This window comes from Dipteris shenzhenensis, chromosome 2 (genome assembly GCF_047967505.1).
Source record: "Dipteris shenzhenensis isolate YYH24624 ecotype China chromosome 2, Dip_SZ_1.0, whole genome shotgun sequence".
In the NCBI taxonomy this organism is placed as follows: Eukaryota; Viridiplantae; Streptophyta; class Polypodiopsida; order Gleicheniales; family Dipteridaceae; genus Dipteris; species Dipteris shenzhenensis.
The window spans coordinates 65,091,268-65,111,291 of NC_141597.1; the positions used below are offsets into that span (position 1 = coordinate 65,091,268).

General features: G+C 45.1%; 1 protein-coding gene across 3 annotated transcripts in view; it reads right to left on the reverse strand.

Moving 5' to 3' along the window:
• Nucleotides 1-20,024, reverse strand: part of LOC147905184 (DNA mismatch repair protein MutS, type 2) — a 269,240-nt gene that overhangs the window by 114,503 nt on the left and 134,713 nt on the right. For all 3 annotated transcript variants that reach the window (XR_015543515.1, XM_087397074.1, XM_087397086.1), the window contains exons 10-13: nucleotides 15,689-15,925; nucleotides 7,884-8,031; nucleotides 7,522-7,649; nucleotides 7,235-7,282 (exon numbers count right to left, since the gene is read on the reverse strand). Coding sequence is in view for 2 of the 3 variants with exons in the window: in XM_087397074.1 (XP_087253200.1) it covers nucleotides 7,235-7,282; nucleotides 7,522-7,649; nucleotides 7,884-8,031; nucleotides 15,689-15,925 (561 nt within the window). In the remaining variant the exon portion in view is untranslated. The remainder of the gene's footprint in view (nucleotides 1-7,234; nucleotides 7,283-7,521; nucleotides 7,650-7,883; nucleotides 8,032-15,688; nucleotides 15,926-20,024) is intronic.

Consider the following 20,024-nt stretch of genomic DNA (forward strand, 5'->3'; position numbering starts at 1 on the left):
ACGCCCAAGAGCAGGCCCGCATTATACACGAGCAAGGCACCCTTATCCAGGGACTCAGACACGACATCACACAACTTCGAGAGGAGCTCGGGACCCTCAGAGCAGCGCCTAGAGGGACCCCAATCACAGAGATGGAGGCACAGATAGCCACGATATAGTTGGCTATAGCAGAGACGACTAGATGGGTGGACGTGGCGAAACGGGAGCCCGCAAAGGCAACTGTTTACCCCACCGCCATACAGGAGCAGCAGCAAAGGGCCGAAGGCCCTCAACATCCGCATACGAGGGATCATGTGAGACAGCACCAGCACCACTACGACGCCCATGGAGGAGGCGATCACCTTTGTGACCACCACCATGGGGGTCCCCGACCATGGCATAGAGGGAGCATGGTGTGTTGGGAGAGACCCCAACCGAGAGCAGCCCCAAGTCATTCGCTTCAGAGATTCACATGCTCGACTAGCAACACTCCGACGCCAAGCCGCTCTACGAGAGCATCCCACCCTGTCCATGGACAAGGATTTGACACCACTACAGATTGAGGAGCGACGAGTTCTTTTGCAACAGTGGGATGTTGCCCGCAAGGAGAAAAAATGGGCCGTGCTCCGAGATGGTAGGTTGTTGACATCCATCGGGCTCCCACCCGTATCCCCTAGGGGGACGGGGCCTATGAGACTCAGGTTTTCGAGACCCTAGCCTGCATCATTTGGAACTGTAATGGTACCTTATGGTCAGACCCAGGGAACTTCTCAGAGTCTTATATAGGACGAGACATAGTCTTTTACATGGAGACACACCAGAGCCCAGAGCGTCCACTACCGATAGTCAGTGGCAACACATGGGAGTGAGCCTTCAGGGATGAGACGAGGGATACAGGAGGACCACGAGGATCAGGTGGGGTCGCAGTATTGTACAGGTCTTCACTCGTTCGAGCCATCTCCATTGAGAGCAAGGACGCACACTCCTGATTCATGTGGATCCGGATCCCACGGACAGACACCCCGTGACCTTTTCATAGCAATATGCTACTTCCCGCCAGACACATCCAACTTCGCCAAAGTGGCACGAGAGGAGGGTGAGACATCGCCATATGCACCCTTACATCAGCATATCCCAGACCTTTTAGCTCGCGGGGAAGTTCTCCTTGTTGGGAACATCAATGCCAGGACGAGCACGTGCTAGGCACCACTCTTGGACTTCCGAGACGACTCTATCATGCTACCAGACATGGACCTACACAGAGCAGGTATATGACCACGACCTCATTGGACCGTCACAGGCCTGTTACATCATATGGACACGCGCTCCTTGATGTGGGCAGGATGCATGATCTCATCATCTACAACGGGCTTGACCTATGGCCCTCCTCAGGTGGTTTTACTTGCTTCCCACACGGGGGGGGGGGGGGCACTAGTGTAGTAAATTACATCATGGGATCCCCTACCTTCACTTCATGTATGACCGACTTCACCGTAGCACCACTCCCTCCAGGAGCTGATCACACATACCTATTCTTCACTATCACCACCCCACGCTTAGCCACACCACACACACCACATTTGAAGCACGACACCTACCACGACATACACTTTGATCACAGCCTCTCACCGGCCTACTCTGGACGCCTAAACAGACTCCTGACCTACATCGATCACATAGCACTCATAGAGGTTCGTGCTGCCCTGATTAGTCGCACACTCCACGAGGCTGCCCTCCAAATCTTTCCCCACACCACACGGTCCACTACACAACCACCTCTTGGTTCTGTACCCTGTAACAACTGGTACGATGCGGAGTGTAAGGCTTATCGCCGACAACTCCGACTTGAAACCAGATGTCACCTCCCAAGCACACCAGACACGGTACGCAAATACTGACGTCTCGTACGTCGGAAGAAGCAGGCATTTCTTCGTCGAAATGAGAAGGAGTTGCTGCACATCTTGTACAGTACCAGCTCTAAGGATTTTTTACGGAGATTCCTTAAGTGTAGGTCTCCATCACCCCTCACCGACACAAGAGTCTGGCACACGTATGCACACCATCTTTATGATGTCCCACACCAGCCCACACCAGATCTCATACACACACCTCGTCCCACCACTTGCACGTTGTTCACTAGAGGGGGAGTCAAGGACGCGACATTGAAACTGCACAATGGCCAAGCTAAGGATCACAAGGGGCTATGCACTGAGTTTATCGCATATGGGATCGACACGTTAGCCCCAATCCTAGCAAAGCTATTCACTGACGATGTTTGCCTTGGCTTTCCCCGCACTTGGACACTCAACACCATCACCCCCATCCACAAGGCAGGGGATCCCATGGACCCAAGTAACTACAGGACTATCACGATTGGACATGTGATGTCCAAGATCTATGCAGTTGTATTGGATGCCTCGGTCAGCCTATTCGCAGAGATGAGAGGGCTCAAAGCAGCTGGTCAGGAGACCATGGGACTATGGATCACATACTTACACTCAGCAATGTCATAGAGGACGCCAGATCACGGAAGGAGAGGGTATATTGCTGCTTTGTGGATTTTCGCAAAGCCTTTGACACAGTACCTCGAGCGCGTCTCATCACACGCCTACAGACACTGGGATTTGATCAGGATATCATCTGGGCAGTCATGGCACTTTATAAGAGAGTCTCAGGCTAAGTTCGGACAGCACGAGCAGGTTGGACAGATGAGATCTTGAGTACCATAGAGGTCAAACAAAGTTGTCCCTTATCACCGACCCTGTTTGGCCTCAACATCGACGAGCTTGAGACTTTCATGGGGGCCTTTAGAGGGACTAGTTGCTCACTTGCCGGGATCATCATCAAGATTCTTCTTTATGCATATGACATGGCACTCTTGTCGTCCACACCTGAGTGGCTCCAGCGACACCTGGATGCACTGCAGGCTTTTTGTTTATCCCATGATTTGGAGGTCAACCATGGCAAGACCAAGGTCTTCATCTTTAACACCTCTCCAGCAAACATGCAACGGAAGCAGTTCACTTTCGGTGGGTCACTAGTTGAGATTGTATCCTCATACACTTACTTGGGGGTCTTCTCCGGCTCAACCTTCACGATGAGAGCAGCGATGCAGGCCAGACTGAGTAGGGGATACGCCTCACTGGCTCGGCTAGAGAGACAATGCTTCCACTCCACTTCCAGGACCCTCGGACCGAGGCTCTTCTCTTGGACTCCTTGGTCCGACCAGCCGGTATGTATGGCAGCCCTTGTTGGTGGCCTGACATGTCAAAGATAGAGTGGACACGGGTGGAGCGCCTGCTGATCCTCATGCTCTCACGGATGATCAGGGGAAAACCGTCTCTACCACATCACATCATTCAGGCCGAGTTTGGTGCTTCTCCACTCCAGCTAGATGCAGCCTTTCAAACCATCACATATCTACACCGGGTTAGATCATATGGGGACTGCACATCAGGGAGACAGAGGTTGCCATGGTTGGCTCTTGATTCCGCCATGAGGTTGGCAGTAGAGGGAGACGAGCGATGCTGGGATGCACGGACTCACAGATGGTTTGTGAGACTAGGTTTCACATCGATAGGATACCTCCTTTTTAGTACAGTTTAGATTCCCCTCCGATACTCCCACCCACCATAAAGATAGGGCCACACACCAACCACGTCATTCGAGAGGATCTCCTCCAGCTACACACCTTTAGGACCTGGTTGGAGCTGAGGGAGCTTCCAATGAAGCTGCGTTTCTACAGAGATTACTGTCTTCGTATTTCAGAGGAGGGATTCACACACCACCGGGTACACTGAGCTTCATATGCCTCACTCACTATGGATCTCCATCGGACAGTTTCGGGTATCATCACACCGCCTCCGCATAGAGAGCGGCACAGGATTCCTAGGGAGCATCGCTTATGCATATTGTGCGACTGTCAGGAGGTTGAGTCGGAGGAGCATTTTATTTTCAGGTGCCCAGTGTACTACGAGATCCAAGGTTGCTACCACTGCCTCTTCAAAGACGGCGGCTCCGGGCTCCTTTCCAGATTCCTCGCCTACCCAGTTCAAAGATGCCTCGCGGCCTTCATTCACGAGGGGGTCCGACACAGAGAGTACCTACTCAGAGGACGGGGCTTGGCCACATCATGAGACACCTCTCAAAGCAGGATCACAGAGTTCTTCCCATCGAGTGACATTGATCGTCCAATCTCTAGGCGCAAAGGTGACAGAGATCCCGACCCGACAACCGTAGCATGACACACGAGACATTGAAGGGACACACAGATCACTTTGGGGGACCTCCCGTCATTGTTTAGACCCCGGATATGTCCCATGGGAGTCACGGTGGCTCTAGTCTTGCATTGAGCCTCGTCTAGGAGCCTCGTCTAGGAGACCGAGACGCACATCACCCCTTGATGGGCGCAAGGGTCCCATCACCGGCTATGCACTTGCCAGGGTGACCTGATATATGGAGGATTCCGCTCCGCTCTAGTCCTTTTTCTTTTCATTGTTACATCTAGATGTATTTGATTATGTATGAACAGACTTAGGATTCAGCACGGGTGATGATGATCGTTTCAATAGCTCCACCCTTACTGTGATTTGTATCGGGTTTTCTTTCAGTCTCATAGACCCATCGATCTTCCGAAGACACTAATAAAATTTCTTTCTTTCTTTCTCCTTGAGCTACCCAACACGGTAGAGTGAAGTCTAGAGGTGTACCTTCCTCCACAAGTAAGAACTTCTCCACAAAATGACTCTCTCAAGCTGAAGATGAGAAGACAAAACATGTAACGTTGCATGAACAACACTAGAGCTAGAGAACTCCGAACCAAAGCTTCTTGAAGCCAAACAAGAAAAACTTGCTTTTAGAATGAGCAAGACAAGGTAAAGGTGCACAGCAAGACAGAGCAAGGAAGGTCCTCATACAATTTTGAAAGGTGAGGCAAAGAGTGGGAGATAGGTTTATTTATAGTTATCAACACTCCCCTCGCCCCCTTCCTGTGCCTACAGCCCGTCCCCTCCCATCTGCTCCCCTGCCCCTTCCCTGCGCCGCCAGCCCTTCCATCTCCGTTCTGCTCCCCCACTCCCTCTCCCTCCCCGTCTCCTCCCCCCCTCCCCTTTTTTCGCCTACAGCCCGCTCCCTCGCCAACTGCTTCCCAACCCCCTCGCTGCATCCCCCAGCCCCTCGCATTCCCTCCACCAGCCCCACATTCCCCCTCGCATTCCACTCAAGCCCAGCCTCCACTCCTCCTTGCATTCCCCTTCCCCCCCGATGTCTAGCTCAACCTCTTACACTGCCACATGCCTGCCCTCTCAAGGCTGCAGGTATGAAGGGTATGAAGGGCATTGTGCCCTTCTCCCCACCTAGAGATTCAGCAAGAACCTGCAGCAAAAAAACAATGAAAAAGAAAGTGAGGGAACAGGACAACACGGCCAAAGGGGAGAGAGAGAGAGAGAAGAAAGAAGAGAGACCAAGCAACCAGCAGCCTAAACAACAGCAAAAAGGAAAACAGGAGATCATGGATGACATCAACCACCAAAAAATGCATAGTGGTCTTCAGATGGATAGCACCGCCGTACATAAGCCTACAGTTGCAGCAGCCTCAGCCTCAGCTCAGATTCAGCAGCAGCAGCATTGTCTGCATCAGCATTGGCACCAGCATCAGTGTCGGCATCAACATCAGTGTCGGCCTCAACATGCCCTTCTAGTCTGAGCTCCACCTTACCCCCTTTTGCCCCTTACAGTATTCTAGTTTCTTGTCACTTCTTCCCCTCAGTCAACCACCCTCTCTCTCTACCGCCAGACTCACCTCAACCATCTCATAGATGTCTCCCCACCCCTCCTAGTTCTTTGTCATTTCCACCCCTCTACCTCTATCGCCCATCCCTCTTACTCAGCCCCCTTTATTGACCTCCATACCCAACGCCGGGTACCCATCTCCTCACACCACGCCATCAGCTTCCCTAGTCTATCCGAATTAGCCACAATAGATTCCACCCCCCATAGAGGTTTGGGAGCAGATTCTCATGGATGTTCACCGCCTTTGTGCGCGAGAGATTGAGCAGGATAGATATATCTGGAGCCTTGGTCGGAGGTTTCGCAACTCCGTAAGCAGCTCGCTGGTGTATCTCATCAAGTGGCGACAACGCCAACCCGTGGGCCGGCAGCAGTGAGAGACGAGACTTGGGAGATAGATGGAGATCGTGAATCGGCAGGACTAACGGTGCTATATAGGTCATCCCTGACTAGGATGATCTCTATCGAAAGACATGACACACATTACAAATTTATGATCCAAAGCATCTCTCGAGACCCCACGTTTTGTTTAAGATCTCCATGGCCGTTTGCTATTTTCCTCTTGAGACCTCATAGTTTGTTAGAGATCTCCGTGACAAGGTGGCGACCTTACCCTACGTAACCCTTCATCCGGACATCATGGACTTCTTGAGCCACGGGAAAGTCCTCCTTGTTGGGAACTTCTATTGGTAAATGGAGATACACTTGCATGCAATACTAGCTCATCAACTACTCGGACCTGACAGGGAGAATAAGGAGAAAGAAAGAAAGAAAGAAAGAAAGAAAGATTATTAAAGTCTTCGAAAGAACGATGGGTCTATGAGACTGTGAAAAACCTGATACAATGAGCTATGGTAGTGGACCTACTAAACTAGTATCAACACCAATGCAGAAATGCAAAAAATGCAAAACGGCAGTACTAAGTCCTAAGTACAACATAGTACAAAGTGAATAGGGAGGATAACATGAGTCCTAAAGAGGAGAGCTTGCGACATGAAGCAAGCACCATGTTGTATGAAAGGTTTAACCAGATCAACTAAGCCACTCTTCTTCAAATCTACTTTTTTTTACTCAATCTCATGGATGTTCAAAAGATGATGGGGGAGATGCTAACCTTAAACGCATTAAAGATGAACTGAAAGAGCTGTGGGACAAGGTCTCTTATTTTAGGGACAATGACTTGCCTTTGGTAGGAAACTAATAATGTGGAAGTTGGAATTTTCTGGAAACTTGAAATTTAATGTCAAATTATATAAAAATTGAACTTCAAATCATACGAAAAATCAGATGCGCAGAAAGAAAACTGCACATTTATTTACCTCCCCATGCAAAAGTCAAATCCCTTGATAGGACTTGAATTCTACTTTTTTTATTCAGCATGGATGATGCATAGTTCACTGTAGTCACAGTTCTAGCTTGCAAAAGAGAAATAACATTCTGTCTCAGTAATTCAAGCTAAGCATTTTACCTCATCAAGAAGCACTAATGACTCCCCAGTAGATGACTCCTTTATATGCTGCAAACCAATGGTCATGTTTACATGACTTTGCAAGGCCTTTATATAAAAAAGAGCTCAATTCTCTAATAAAAAGCGTTGAAAACTAGATAACTTACTGTCGGTTTTTAGGCAATTTCTGTGCAAGTAGTTAGAATTGCAAACCAAAAGCCCAATTGAAACAAAATATTGCGACCAGATTTAATGGCTCCAAGCATGATCATAGATGCAAAAAATATATTTGAATACAAAGTATTCACCTTAATTCGAAGTAAATGACCTGAGAATGTGGACAAAGACTGGCCAAGTGATTGTTCATCGCCTATATCAGCAAAAACTGCATCAAACCATGGAAGATGCACCGGATCTGCTGCTAATACATACAAGCCTGCAATAAATAAAGGAATAGAATATACATTAACAAATTGATTGTCTTTGCATTATACCTTCTGTCATAATTGATAAGCAATCAGCTGAAAATTAAGACAATCTTCTGATCAGAAAATGCAGCCATGCTACTTTAGATATGTGTATCTATGCCTTGTTCCGAGAAATGTACTCCTGAAACTATCCCCCTCTTTTAAAAACAATAACAACAACAATATAAAGAGATTGAAATCACCAGCTTTTGCCATCAAAACAGCAAGACCCACAGTCTTCATTGCAGCTGTCTTGCCACCTGTATTTGGACCAGTTATGGTGACAACTCTTGTTTGTGTAGAAACATTAACATCAATAGGAATAGGCTTTGGTACACTAGTGGCTGTAACCTGCAAAGAAAACCAATAATCATCGCAGCAAAATATGCATTAATTTTGTAGCATCCAATACAAAGAATCAAACAATCTGCCCAATGTTCCATACTAAGTTGTCACAATCCTAGATCATGGCATAACATGTGTAGATATTACGCAAGCCACGTCCCCATGAAGAAAAAGTAACTACCTGAGCACCGCATCCCACCTGCACCGTTTGCAATGTTAACTAATCCTTAGAGAGTATGATCAGACCATACAGCAAGCCTAGCCCAAGCCTACATACTTTCCAGATTCAAAAGGAAGTACTGTGGTCAACTATGATTTAATATCAGCAAGTGGACTTAGCCAGGTGACTGCATTTACTTTCCTTGATTTTACTCCTGACTCAAATCACAGAACACTACAGCTCATAAGTTTTTCTCCACGAAGACGACTTCTATTAAGTATGAAAAAAGCCCCAAGAGCAAGTGCTCAAGGCAAGAGTACACCATCATCCATAGGGGGTACTCATCAAAAAAGCCCGGTAGAGATCCAAGACTGAGGCTGAACATGCCACCTCAAACCTGTAGTGAACTTCGAGAAGAAGGGACAGCCTCTTCATAACTTGAGGAAGTCAGTCCTGCTAGCAGAGGCAGACCTAGAAGACTCCTCCATACTCCACCAAACAACCATCAAAGTGTGTACAGTATCTACCCATATACTAACCAAGGTGTGGGATGGGTGGACCTAGCAACCGTCAAGTGCCTCTGTGGCATGTGCATCTGGATCTTTGTATACACCAGACTGAATGCTCGCTATGATCTCCCACCATGTGTCCACCTAGTCATGTGCAAGTCTGTCGGGAAAGGGGGGAGCAACATCCAGAGATCATGGCTCAACTGCGAATGACTCAACATCCAGAGATCATGGCCCAAGAGGAGCTATGCCTCTAATAAATCACCAGAAGCCCAGACAAAGAGAGCCACGCCAATAAGCCCCACGTGATGAAGAAAGGGAAGGAGCAAATCTACACGAAAGTCCTGCAATCCCCTTCTAAACAAACTTGGCTTGTCTGCAATCCCATAAAAAGTGCTGATCGGACTCTTCAGCAAAAAGAGGCAATGCGGGCAAGTAGAGGGTGTTCCAAACCTAGACCTTCACTCATTTCCTGCAATCTTCTATGAATCGGAAGACAAAAGAAAAGAGTGATTTTTCTATTACTGAAAAACATCCGGACCCTTCTCCCAAAAAAAAAATGCAAACCTGCAGAAATAAAAAACTCCTCCTAGTGAAAGGCTCCGGTGGGCTTCCATCCCTTAACATTGAGCTGAAACCTCCTTGCTAATAGTGTAGTGGGAAAATGGATTTCTATATCATTCCACTCCCACACACTCCCTTAGATCCCACTAAAATTATTTTATGGGGACACCACCATAAAGCCAAGCCCTCTAGGAGCCCAAACAAATGTCCTCCGAATGGGAGTCTAAATATCAGCTAGAAGCCAAAAAACATTGCCCGACGTACCTAACAATCCTAATAGGCACAAAACATGCATCCGTGAGGATATCCTCATCCATGGATCAGGATAGAGCACATCAAAGACCAAGGAATTCCCATCCATATCTTGCTGGAGACCTATGAACTCAAGCAAGGATGTTTGTCCTCGAAAAAGCCCCCATCCATCTAAGAAATTGTGAGGTCTCTCATCTGTAAGGACCATGTCCAAGGGTAAGCTGCATCAATTTGCTCAATTTTCCTTCTACTCCCTCTGAGGTGAATAATCCTATCCCGTGGATAATCATCTAAAATCTGTGTTCATCAAGAAGGTTTTTAAAAGCCTTCTAAGATCCCACATAGGAAGCAGGGCCCCTCTTCCATCTAGACCACTGAATGTAACCAAAAGCACCATTCTCACATGCCCAGGTCAAGAAGATACACCAAATGTGCATGGAAATTGCAAAAGCAAGTGGGGAGCTCCACCTAAGTCCCAATCACACTAATAATACCAAGTTTAGTAGAGGCAAGGCTCATGAGAAGTACAATTAATTGCTCCTTACACGGAATGTAGAGCTATTTTTTGGGGATACTTTAATAAATGCCGCTTCAATATTCTTTGCAAAAGGAGAGGAGAAAAAGTCAAAAAATGAGCTTTCCCTTGCAACCGCAGGTGCAATGATGATTGCAAAATGGCAAGACCGCTATGGGTAGATACATCGCATGTTAACCACCACAGGAAATATTAAACGAGTGCATGTTCATATAACTAGGTGCAAGAAGAGACAATAGGACATGAAGCAGGAATATACCACATCCCCATAAGCTGGCCACAAACCCTAGAGGTTTTTGGTTAGAACACAAGGACAAAAGGAAGATGTATTGGGTGAATTTACCCCACAACAAATGTTTGAGTATGCCAAAACCCGCTAGGAGCATGTCTGAGCGGAACTCTGATCACCAATAGGGACACTTGTATGAATACCCTAATTTTCTGCATAGAAGATGTCAATAAGGGACTTAAAAAACTAGCCAATGTGAACGTAATAGACACTACACAATTAAGTTCAGAGATGCTGAAATGGACTGGGCTCACAGCTATGGAATGGATCCAAACATGCCAAATTTAGTCATGCAACAAGGCCTCCCTGCATACTGGCAAGAAAATTAGGTGCATATGATTTTAAGGGCAGAGGCAAAAACTAGCTCACTGCAGCCATGTATGAAGCCCATCCGTGGATCATGGATGAGATTTGGAAAAATGGGTTGCAAGCACAGACTGATAGATTTGGCCAAAATCGTATATATTGTGCCCGAAAGAGTGATTGGCCTCCATTGAGAAATTAAATTTCTACAACCCCTTTTTCGGAAAAGATGAACGGGACCCTCTGTGAGGGGAATCAGGCTAATACCAGAGTCCAAAAATGCCATGCAGGAATAAGGTAACATGGTCCCCAATCATGTCCCAAAAGGCAAGAAAAAAGGAGGGTGTCAACCTATCTGAGCCCAAGCACTTGCCCTTATGGAGGGCAAGAAGTGCAGTCTTGAATTCCAAATTGGTGAAAGCTACATCAAGTGAGACTCTCCTCTCATTTTTTTTCAAGAAAATTACTTCATTAAGTATGAATGAAAACCGCGAGAGCAAGCACAAGTGCGGAAGTACATCATGCAATGCATGAGGAAAAAAACAGCTCAAAATGAGCTAATAAAAAACCAAGGCGGAGGCTGAAAATGCCACCTCAACCCTGAGGGAGACTCAAAGAAGAAAGGAGATCCTCTCCAAACTCTGAAAAAAGTAACTCTCCTCGCAGTAGCTGCTCTAAAGGATCCCTGCATGCTCGCCCATATGGCTATCAGATTGTGTACTGTGTCAGACTAAATACTGGCCATAACCTGAGGAGGGTGAACGTGAATACCCTGCATCGCCTCTATACACCTGGTTCTCCAAATATGAGACTCTCCTCTTTCATTTTACCAATGCTGGAATACCCTACCAAGCTCTATATCTAGCATCATCTTTGGTAGGTGAGTCAGGATCTACCAAAGAAGGGAGGCATAAGAAGCTCCTAAGCCGGCATTAGGATCTGATAGTAGAAACCCGCCTGACTCAATAGTGTTTCTCTACCATGTCTTAGGTGAAGAGTATAGAAGAAATACTTATTGACTCTTTTCCCAATCTGTATCTAAAAGGACTCGCATGCATGATACTCTGCTCTTTGATCTAGCAAACCTTCTGATGAGCCTTTGCAGAAAGGCTCTCTTGAATACAAGCATCCGTAGGCTGTTTTTGCTGCCGGCACACGGCTCTCTCTTCCCCTCTTATGGCTGCTATCTTGAAAGCTTGGGCCAACTTCAAGAGTACTCTTGAGAAAGTTCCACTCGGAAAGAGATTGATAGGCAGCCTATCATGTGGAATGACAATATACTTGAAGAGCATGGTAGACCACTTGGTAGTTCTCACTATACATGCAGTGGTTTAGATGGGAGAAGGTCCCACTTCCTTTGTGGTTTCTTGGAAGGATTTTAAAAACCTTCCACATAATCATAGACTCTAGTCAGTAAGTCACATTAGAGGAATTTCTCAGCATATTGATGCAACCATACCCTTCGATTGGGTTCATGGAGGTGAGGAGCCTCATTTTTAGTCTACTTTGCTTGGGGGCTTTATGAGGTTAGGTGTCCCACTTCAGGTCATAGAACTACAATGTTTAGATGGGGATGCCATGATTTTTTATGTTCTATTTGGGAGCAATTTATCAAAGTCTATAGATGATATCCTTTGCCACTCTGCTGAGGATTCTATTCAGCGTTGTTTATGGGACTACATAAAGGCAAGGACCATCTGGAAGGGGATTGCTAGTCTATTGAGCACTTCTTTTTTTTTTGGGGCAGAAGTCTATTGAGCACTTTTGTCCCCTCTCCCTGCTTCATGGCCTAGGGCTCAGTGTCTTGGCTCTCTCTTTCAAGGCCTCAGGTGTTTTATGAGTCATACTCTCTGGATGATGTTCACGGCTCTGCTTATAGAGCTGCACATGCCTCGGTGGACAATTATGGGAGATTCTGGTGAGCATTTCAACGTGGCATATTTGGAGAGCCAAATGCAAAAAGGCTTTGGATGGCTCCCAAGTCCACCCCTCACACACTTTAGCCAATATATGGACATATAGTGTACACACTTTGACGGCCATTTGGGTGGTTTTCCTAGGCAACTTCTGCCAGGAGGACGGCTTTCCTAGGAATGGAGTGGCTCCCCGTTTTTCTCAGATGCTCTACAAGGTTAAGGTGACCTTTTCAAATCAACCTTGGATTTTCTCTAGCCCTCTTGGATGAGCATGCTATTTTCCCTCTTGGAGTGTTTGCTTTCTCATGCTCCGCATGAGACACTTTTACCATGAGCTTGCTCGTGGCCTTTATATAATAACGAGGCCGCTAACCTAATCTAAAAAGTAGAGTTTCCAATAAAAAGGGGGGGGGGGGGGGGGGGGAGGGGGGGCATCTATGATCAAAGCATAGATGCAACCATACCCATTTGTATGCATAGGCAGATGTTGCAAATGTTTGCAAAAACAATGTTTACAATCCTAGCATTTTTGTGATTGTGAAATCTTGGGGCTCCTAAAAACTCCCATGTAAGTTTGCATCGTAGATATGTAGACACACTTCTCCATCTTTTCAAAATCTTATTAACATTCAGCCTCCATGTATTGTATCCACAAGTTCAGCTTGTTGGGATATTCTACGCAACTTTAAATTTGTTGTTTCTAGATGTCCATATTTGTTTGAACTTGGTGACTCAACCTTTGCAACATTTACAAACTCCAAATGTTTGAACCAAACAAACGTTTGCTTGCAAGTATGAAATTTGAAAGTGTGCGATGCAATGTGTGCCAAACAGTGAATGCGCCCTAGGCTTGCATCTAGACTAGCCACTCCCCGAGGAGAATCTCCTAATTCTATTGGTTGGTAGCGCATGGAGGGCTTGTAGGCCCCATGGTTTGATCAAATGATGATGGACGGGGTTTGTCATTGCTATGATGCCAAGGACCTTCGGAGGATAGCTCACTCCTTTTGGAATTGTCCAGGGACTCAAGGAATTTGGTAGAGCTCCCTAAGGATTGTGGCCAGGATGTGACATACCAAATGTAACATCAAACAAGACTTCACTTGGGCATGGCAGCTCAATTGATAGAGGCATGACATGCTTTCGACATTGAGATGGTCTCAGTATCACTCACTTGGATATCTAGGACGTCGCCCTCCCTCCCGCCAGAGACTTGAGTTCTTCCGGAGGAGGGTGGAGACAATGGCCAGCATCCTAGAATATCTGGGCAGCATGCTGCAGTTTAGTAATGGAGGGGCAACAGATTCCCCCTGCAGCCACCCTTGTCAAAATATGGCATGATATCATCTATGCCCTACAAGCCACTCAAGAGCAAGACATGAAGGGGTCTAGGAAGACTACCAAAAGCATCAGTGTTTCTGCCTTTTAGTATTCCTGGCACATATGGTGAGAATGGTCTGAGAACAATGTCATAAGTTCTTCTCAAGATCAAACGATCAAGCTTGTCGCTTCTCATGTTTTCTAATAGAAGGTTCTTTTCTTTGGAGGGATGAAATAGGTTCAAGGTCTTTGCTAGTTTATTTGCAAAAAGGCCAAGTATTCACCATTCCAAGTTGAATAGTGGATCACACGTAATGTTGATACATGTGGACAACTAAAGTTTAAGAACGACATGCCAATTCATTGGGACAATTTTCCTCTTTCTTGAGGCGACATTGTGTCTCCAACTAGGGGTTGGCTGCTCATTTTGCAGCTGGCTGTTTGGTGTCTCAAGCAGGACCTTTCAGCCTATTTATAGCCCTTCTTTTTTAGAGGTCGGCAGCCCAAGCCTCTCCTTCAGGCTCCTCTTCCTTTCTTTTCTCCTCTCTTTTACCGCCTTTTCAACAACTTGGTGTTCTTGTGCGTATTTTCGGAGGTTTGCTCTTGGTGGAGACGCTTGGTTTAGCAAGAGGGACTCAAATGGTAGCTCCCTCAATTCCCCATTCCATCAAGGTCTTACTTTTGCGAAAAGACAAACAACAGGTGTAGATAGCCGTTCAATCTCTTCAAGATAGAACCTTGGTAGGCGCGATATGGTGACCACATGTAGGAGGTTACCACCTTCGGGAGCAGCCTCGGTGCCATCCAAGAGTGTGGGACTCTAGGTTCTAAAGTGACCAACGAAAGGCAGGAGCGTTTCTACAAGGCTTGGCCTGCAGGCATTTTTTACGTCATTCCGCAAGAGGCATCTGTTGGATGTATAGAACACCACCTTGGTTGTTAGCCCCTACTCCAAAGATTCCCTAGGCAGTGAGCTAGGTTCTCTAGAAACAGGCTGGTTTTCTTTTTGACTTGTATCTCTCCATGATCTTTTTTGAGTAGAAAAATGCCATTGCAAACAACTCAACTGAATTGCATTTTGTTCACCTGTATTAATGCAGTGAACATTATTTAACATAAGGTGGCATTAGAAAATCAATCGGATGTACATTGTGCATTTTTCTAATGTACATTGTTTTAATATGGGCATTCTTCCTCCCTGGAGTCACATCCGAGGGGGAGTGTTGAGATATCAAGCTCCAATCGTGATATGCCGGGGTGACTGTTGTGCATTTATGTCACAACTCCCTTCAAATTGCTGATTTGTGTCATCGGTTTTTCAAGTTTTAATAGAAGTTCTTTTCTCTAGGGGGAAAAAATTTTGGATAAGAATTCATTGCATACTTTTATTACTAATAGCATTTATCGATTAGTTCATGCCTTTTTGACACTTCAAATGTTCTGCACCTATTGAAGCACTGGACTGCTACATCAAAAAGCACAAGATCGTTTGATGCATGGAGTCCCTCTTTAGGAAACTAGAGGATGCAAGGAGTCAAATAAAAATAATTCAAAGCTACACCCTCTTTGCAAAGGATATTACAAGCCTTTTAGGGCAGTCAAGAGTTGGGAATGTGACATACGTAGTGTCTCCTATGCCTATGATGCTTGATACACGTCATGTCTTGCTGGTTAGAGGCATGTGGGCCTACAGTTCTAGACTCATTCTCGCCTTGGAATGCTAAGACGAGGTTCCTTAGAAGTGCAGTCTTTAAATTCGTATGTCAAATCTCTTGAACATTGAACCAACCGAACCAACTTTACACTGTCACTTACTTTTCTACTCCCATAGGTTCTGACTTTCTGTTTGCGTGTATGCTCTCGATACTGCTGCAAAAGAAGGGGATGATATGCCTTTCTGAGCTGTAGCAGCACCTCTTTACCACCTTTCGCTCTTGCTGATGAGGGCCCAAATCCATCAATGTCTTGGGCATTGGGTGACATGCTTTGAGGAACAGTGAATACAGGTCTAGACCCTTCGTAAGTTAAGCTGAATTTGGCACGTGCTATGACCTGGAATTACAAGAGGATCAATTTATGGGGGAAAAAACAGAAAAATGCATTTTCAGTCTACTTGTTGGACAAGAGAATAGCATAGAAACGGAAACCACTAGCGTTTTCATAATTCTAACCGACCTACTTCTGCTTGTAAAACAGAGCTATACATATGTTCAGATATTAAGCACAGAAGCGGGCCTTTGCACTCAAACAAACTTATCAATTTAAAGCCACATCTCTTATAGATGGGCTTGAATTCAGACACAGCAAAGGCCAAATGTTTCCAATATAGAGGTAGACTGGAGCAGAAGCATGGGATAATAATTTGACTGCGTATGTGTACTATCATACATGTGTCAGACAATTCAATGAGCACGCTTGGAAGAAAAGCCTCCCCATTATAATCATAGTGGCATGTCACATAGCTTATAAAAAATCTGACTTGTCTTCATCCAGAAATATTGACACTCAGTAATCTACAAGTCAGGATATTGTTTCAATAGCTATCTAATCACCCATCACGACTCAGTGGACAATCCAACCTTCACTTGTAGCTTGTATTTATAACAACTCTTGAAGAAGACCTGCAGGCAGTTTTGTAATGTCTTGCTATTAATCCCAAAACTCCAGAAACTACCACAGCAAAGAGTGAACAGCACGCAAGTTTGCACTTTGTCAAATGTAAAACAGAACTAGAACTTGGAGAAGGACCGCCGTGGATAGTATTGCAATTACGGCCTGAGAACTAATTTATTCACATGGTTGCCTGTAATGCTTACAGATATGGCCAAAACTGATATAAAGTGAGCATCTAGGTGATGTTTCCCATTTAGGTTTGTGATTGTTCAACAATAGGAGAGATTCAAGTACTGCACCCTCGGCTTGCAGGGTCCCCACTATCCCAAAAAAACTCAAACATTAGGTACTATCTGGACGGCCATTGTGCAGCATACTTTGAGGGCGATTTGTTCTAGGATGCAAGGGAACTCTAGATCTACATCAACAATGAGGAAATTCTTTCTCAAAAAGTAGAGAGTTAGTCCTTTCTTTTCTGAGTCTCCTTCAGCCACAACCATGGCTATTTTGCAGTTTTGCACTTTGATGCGTATGATGTATTAGCACCTTGAATTTCGCACTTATGGTTGGTTTTTCATACTTAATAAGTCTTTGTCATTAAAGAAACAGCACAACAACCCCCCCTCCCCCAACACACACACACACAAACACCCCATCACCAACCTTATTTTGACCTCCACCTTAAGAGGTGCCTACTTTGCTCTATATACATGATGTGATCCTCATGTTGTCCTCGATTGATGATCTCACCCATGTACAGAGAGATATATCAATATGGTCGTGGAGGACTAGTCTACATAGTCAATCATATGCATTCAATCAAATGTATTATCGAGTTTCATGAATCTAAGACCCACTGCACCATGAAGACACCTCCCGTAGGCAAAGTCACAAAGGGATACCCATCTTTTGCAAGAAACAAACAAACAAAGAGATTTTATTCACATCTCTGAAAGACCAAGGGTCTATGAGACTGGAAAAGATCAGATACAACGAAACCTAAGGGGTGCGGCGACTAACACAGGCATCCACACCCTAATGTCTGAGATGAGAGAATAAATACACCGCACATTTGCTGCAGGAGAGTACCACGTGCAAAAGACTTGAGCAGCAATGCTTCCATGCATGCTTCCAAGGCCCACAAATAAAATCAATTCAGAGTCCTTTACCCACTACTCAGGCAAGCCGCTAAGTACAAAGCTGTGTGTTTGGGCACCAAACATCCAGGCCAAGAGCAGAAAAGGATAGATTGCATGCAAATCATGATGCTCACATCTCATCGACAGCAAGCCCTTAATCCCACATCAAAATCATACACGTAGAGTTTGGAGCTTCACCTTTGCAGTTGGGTATGGCTTTCTAGATCGTCACATGCGTTTAAAAATCCGGATACCTAGAGATCCACTTATCACATGCATTAAGGGCCATTTTGGGTACAAAAAGTGAGAGTTGAGCCAGACTGGAGCATTATCCCTCCATACCATAGGATATGTCTAATACATGACACAAATGAGGTCAAGATCAAGGACTATTAGATCTCCAATTATGGGCCCTTCTTCAGGGAGCTTGCAAGATCAAAGATGTTTGGCTCTCATTCTTGAGATGACGAGACAAAAAGACCATCTATTGTGAGCCCACGATGTCACATGATTAGATACCTCCTCCCATCACAAGGAGGACTTGCACTTCCCAAAGAGATATCAGAGATACTTAAGCAATTTCAAGGGTTTTTTTGCCATAATTACAAATCAAACAAAGTATAAATACTCTTTGATTAGATAAACTGAGAAAACCTTGTCAGCTGAATTTATTGAACTATGCAAACAAAAATGGATCGATAAAAAACATAATGCTTCTCACACTTCCTGACAAAATGGTGTCATTGAATGCATGAACAGAGCAATGGAAGACAAAACCAGAAGTATGCTTAAAACGACGAATGTACCAAACCACTTGTGGGCTGATGCATTAAGTACAATAATATTTCTCCACAATGGCATTGCAACCAAAGGGGTCACAAAATGAAACTATTAAAGAATCTTTTACAAATCAAAAGCCTAGAATAGATCATCTAAACGTTTTGTTTGTATGGCTTATTATCCATATCCTTGCTACCAACAGAAAGAAGCTTGCTCATAAGTCAATTAACAAAATATTTCCTATAGAAATGATTATACAACTTACAGTAGTTGGAATCCTAACAGAAGATCGTTACCATGCTGGACCTCCTGAGTTGTATCTCCATCTAATACCCAAGTCTCCATCTTGCCATAAGAGTAGCATTCATGTTCAGATGTTTTCCTCTTACTTCTTGTGCCCTGCAACATATCCAACTTTTAACCTCACCCATGTCTCGGTACATGGGGGTTAATATGAGTTGTGGAACAAGCTGCTCAGGAAGCTTGGCAAGATTTTTGCCACAGTACCAAAAAGGGCTGTCAGGGGAGACCCATCCACATCTATCCGTGATAGAACTGTACACGGCTTAAAAGTCTTCAAACTGATCCCAAAAGGGAAAATCTTGGGGTTCGATACTATAACCCTAATTTTTTTGGATCTCATCTTAGAATCAAAATTGTGGTCGGAAAAAGCTTGAACATAATCCAAAATGTGCCAAAAATTATTTGAAAATGCATCGGTACTCCCATGGTAGTCCTGGTAATTGCTGCCACAAAAAGCGCAGGACATTTTGGTGCTCCATTTTCATATCATCAATCGTGAGACCTGGTACTATGGAGACATGAAAACTAAGGGAGAACTCATCTACAAAGGACTTGACAGGGCACAAGAGGTGAGTCGTCTCCACAAGACAAGGTGAGGAAAGAAAGAAAGAAAGAAAGTCTATTTATGTCCACAGGAGAACAAAAGGTCTATGGGACAGCAAAAAATCCCATCTAGTACATCTGCTTAGGGAGGGCACATGGCGGCTCCCAGGGAGTGCAAAAAGAGCAGCTACACCTATTTTGAGTACCTACTTAGTAGACTAGAAAAAAACACATAATCAGCCATACATCAGTTTAAGACTGAGAATCTTTCGGTTTAAACTCTTTGATGATTGCTATGCCTTCACTGTATACTGGGAGACAATCTAAGGGGATGCAGGCCGCGGACAACAAGACAAGGGGAGCAAGTGGGGAGTAAGAGATTGGAAAGAAGCTCAATAGAGGTACAGGAAGAAGCCCTTGAGAAGGGGCTGATGATAGAGAAGTAGTTAGACCTCGGAAGGCCAGAGACCAACAGGGGAGAGAAGGCGCCCAAGAGGATGCAAAATGCAGAAAGGGGGAAGAAAGAAAGAAAGAAAACTTTATTAACATCTGAAGAAGGCCAAAAAAGCCTATGAGACCAGGAAGAACTCAAATCAGAGGATAGAAACTTTGAGGTTTTCCTTAACACTACTAAGGTTGCTGTTCCTGTTTAAGATACAAGGTCTTTGATGCTCCTTAAAACAGAGGCACTTTAAAGAAAAATAGATAGATCTGCTTCCCTACGGTCTTTGCAACAGAAATTTCTCCTGGGAATCCATACGGTTAGCTGATTG